At 40.8% G+C, this 3,411-nt stretch overlaps 1 protein-coding gene across 1 annotated transcript; it reads left to right on the forward strand.

Annotated features, from left to right (window-relative positions):
* The first annotated feature begins 239 nt into the window (after positions 1-239).
* On the forward strand, positions 240-2,867 carry LOC137971119 (uncharacterized). Its single transcript, XM_068817850.1, has one exon. It carries the CDS (start codon positions 240-242, stop codon positions 2,865-2,867), a length of 2,628 nt encoding a protein of 875 aa, XP_068673951.1.
* The last annotated feature ends 544 nt before the right edge of the window (positions 2,868-3,411 follow it).

Below are 3,411 nucleotides of genomic sequence, written 5' to 3' on the forward strand. Positions count from 1 at the left end.
AGGAACAGCTGAATTACTTCAGGATCTGCTTCATCACCACAAACCTAATACCTGAGGGTCTTCGGACAATCTTTAAACAACAGTGGGACAATCGCTACAAGACGACACTGGGAGAATGGAAAGACAAACCCCAGAATGGACTGAACTTCAAAAACCAGGAGCTGCCACGAACCCAAGCAAGAAATGCAAAGCCTTTAGTAACCATAGTTAATGGAAACAGAGCAGATTGGGACTGCACCATGCTTTTTTACGCTATCCTTTACTCCGATTGTATCGGGAGCACTCTAAACGTCACGATTCGTTCAAACGTGGATGCTCTAAGAATTTTTCGTAATCACGACTTCGCTCATTTGCCGCAGGGCCAGCTCACAAAGCTAGAGTTCCAAAATGCCATAGGAAGAGTCTCGGCGGCATTTCTGGCACTTGGCCTCTCCGATGTGAAAATTCAGGACATTAGAAACCAAACGAGTTTTCCAACAAACGAGTGGACCAAAGTACTCCAACAAGTTAAAGATCTGGAAGATGAACTAAAAGAAACAGAACAGAATCGAAAAGTCCTTCAAGAGCAGTTGCAGAGTGAGGCTCCTCCATTTTGTGTTCTCCCTCCCAAGCCATCGCACGAAATTGCTGGACGAGATTGTGAGGTGGAAGAAATAGCTCAAAGGGGAAAGCGACTAAAGGAAGCCAACGAAAACCATTTGACTTACCTGTACATCTCAGGAAACTCGGGAAGCGGCAAATCTCAGTTGAGCGCTCTTGTTGCGGAGAAATGGTTTGAGGAAGAAACAAAGGTAGCAAACGTGAAGACATTTGTAATGACACTAAATGCGCAAAACCTCTATTCAGTCTTCGAGTCTTATGTTTCTTTTGCTCGAAATCTAAATTGTCCAGAAGATGCAGTGTTGCAGAATCTTAAAAATAAAGATATGGAAACAAAGGATAAGATCACAAACGTAAAGTCCTTAGTTAGTACCAAAGTGGAGCTTTACTCTTCCTGGCTGTTGATAGTGGACAACGTCGTGAGTTTACATGAAATAAGTTGTCATTTGCCAGAAAGGGGAAGTACGAAATGGCGTAACGGTCAAGTGTTAATAACATCCCAAGACACCGCTGCTATACCTTCAGAAACGTCTTTCATTCATCACATATTTGTGAGCAAGGGCATGAGGTTATATGACGCAATTTCTTTATTAACCTCCTTCTCTGGCATCGATAACGATGACACCGCAAAAGAAGTTGTGCGGGCATTAGATTATCAACCCCTTGCCTTAGCAAGCGCCGCCAAATCATTCTCTAACTTTGGCTGGAAAGATTATCTACAGAAGCTTTCCAAGGGGCAGCGCGCTAACACTGAGGCCTTCCTTGCCAGATCAAATCCAAGCTATCCAAACTCCATGACCGCCGCGATGTCATTGGCCGTTGACCGTGTGATGTCATCTGATAAGGTTTTAAATCTCGCATTCCATTTCATTTCTCTCTGCGCTCAGCAACCATTAAATCTGGAACTTTTGATCAACTACGTTCTGAATTTCCAGAACAAAAACGATAGTAGCGCAGCAGACGAACTTAATGATACAGATATTGTTGGTTTGAGGATTCGAAAAAGCTCACTGTTTTTGCTTGAAGAAGACGGCAGTGACGTCTTCGTTCGTGTTCATCGGATTGTGAGAGATGTTATCAAAATAAAAATTGCTGAAGAATATTTGGAAACTGAGAACCTTAAAGTTCTTGATGGGGTTATTACGTCTTTTTACCAATTTGCATTTGATAAAGGCCTTTTCAGTTTAGATTACGTCACAAAAAGCTTGCACTTAGTGGCGCATTTAAGATGCCTAATAATGGAAATTGTAAATGCTATGGAGGCAGAAGACATATCTAAGCTTAGTAAAAGTAATAATTTAAGCATGAAATATTATCCACATTATTTTATCAAGTTGGGAAATATCTGTCTTTTTCATTGTGATTATGGTACAGCCAAAACATTTGGCATTCAGGCTCTTAATTTGATTAACCATAACGATGTTTTTGAAGGAGAGGTCGAGAAAGCCAATGACCAGCCTGGTTCTCAATGTGTCGATGTCGCAACATGTTTTGACTATTTGGGTGCTGTACTAAGAAACCAGGGTGACTTTTCTGAAGCAAAAGATTATTGTGAGCGTGCTCTTGCTATTCGCGAAGCAAAGCTTGGTTCTCAGCATATCGATGTCGCAACAACTTTAAACAATTTGGGTAATGTACTTTCTGCCCAACGTGACCTGGAACAAGCAAAAGATTATTATAAGCGTGCTCTTGCTATTCGCGAAGAAAAGCTTGGTTCTCAGCATATCGATGTCGCAACAAGTTTTAACAATTTGGGTTGTGTACTAGTTGATCAAGGCGACCTGGAACAAGCAAAAGATTATCATGAGCGTGCTCTTGCTATTCGCGAAGAAAAGCTTGGTTCTCAGCATATCGCTGTCGCATCAGCTTTTAACAATTTGGGTTGTGTACTTCGTGCCCAAGGCGACCTGGAACAAGCAAAAGATTATAATGAGCGTGCTCTTGCTATTTGCGAAGAAAAGCTTGGTTCTCAGCATATCGATGTCGCAACAACTTTAAACAATTTGGCTAATGTACTTTCTGATCAAGGCGACCTGGAACAAGCAAAAGATTATCATGAGCGTGCTCTTGCTATTCGCGAAGAAAAGCTTGGTTCTCAGCATATCGCTGACGCAACAATTTTACACAATTTGGGTAATGTACTTTCTTATCAAGACGACCTGGAACAAGCAAAAGATTATCATGAGCGTGCTCTTGCTATTCGCGAAGAAAAGCTTAATTGGTTCTCAGCATATCGATGTCGCAACATCTTCAAACATTTTGGGTAATGTACTTCGTGTCCAAGGCGACCTGGAAAAAGCAAGAGAGTATCATGAGCGTGCTCTTGCTATTTGCGAAGAAAAGGTTCGTTCTCACCATTGTTGCAATGTTTTATGACTGGATGTATTACTGTACGCTACATCCAAGGTGACCTGAGACAAGAAAAAGAGTATTTTGATGTCGTCTTCACCATCTTTTATAAAGGCTTCTCTTATTTGCGTCAAGGAATTGATAATACTTAGAAATTGCCAATTCCTAGGACCAAACCATGCCTAATCGCATGCAAAATGTGTAGTACATCACAAAGGCAGTTAATCCTAAATTACTGGAGAGTTGGAGGAGGGACGGCTTTACATGATGATTTTTTTTTTTTCATTCGAACTAAGTGACAGATACAATTCTATCGTTAGTTTGATAATAAAGGGTATCTACATTAATAAACCTTAATCGAGCCATTGTAAATTCTGGACAGATTGCATGGACGAAAAATTGTATGGCAAATGAAATGAAAGCGTGATATTTCGTAGAGTAATAAATACGTTCCAAATTACA

The sequence above is a fragment of the Montipora foliosa genome, chromosome 1 (assembly GCF_036669935.1).
Source record: "Montipora foliosa isolate CH-2021 chromosome 1, ASM3666993v2, whole genome shotgun sequence".
Taxonomy (NCBI): Eukaryota; Metazoa; Cnidaria; class Anthozoa; order Scleractinia; family Acroporidae; genus Montipora; species Montipora foliosa.

What these genes read in the sequence shown, in the direction of transcription:
- LOC137971119 (XM_068817850.1), top strand. Translation starts at nt 240, where the DNA reads ATGCTTTTTTACGCTATCCTTTACTCCGATTGTATCGGGAGCACTCTA.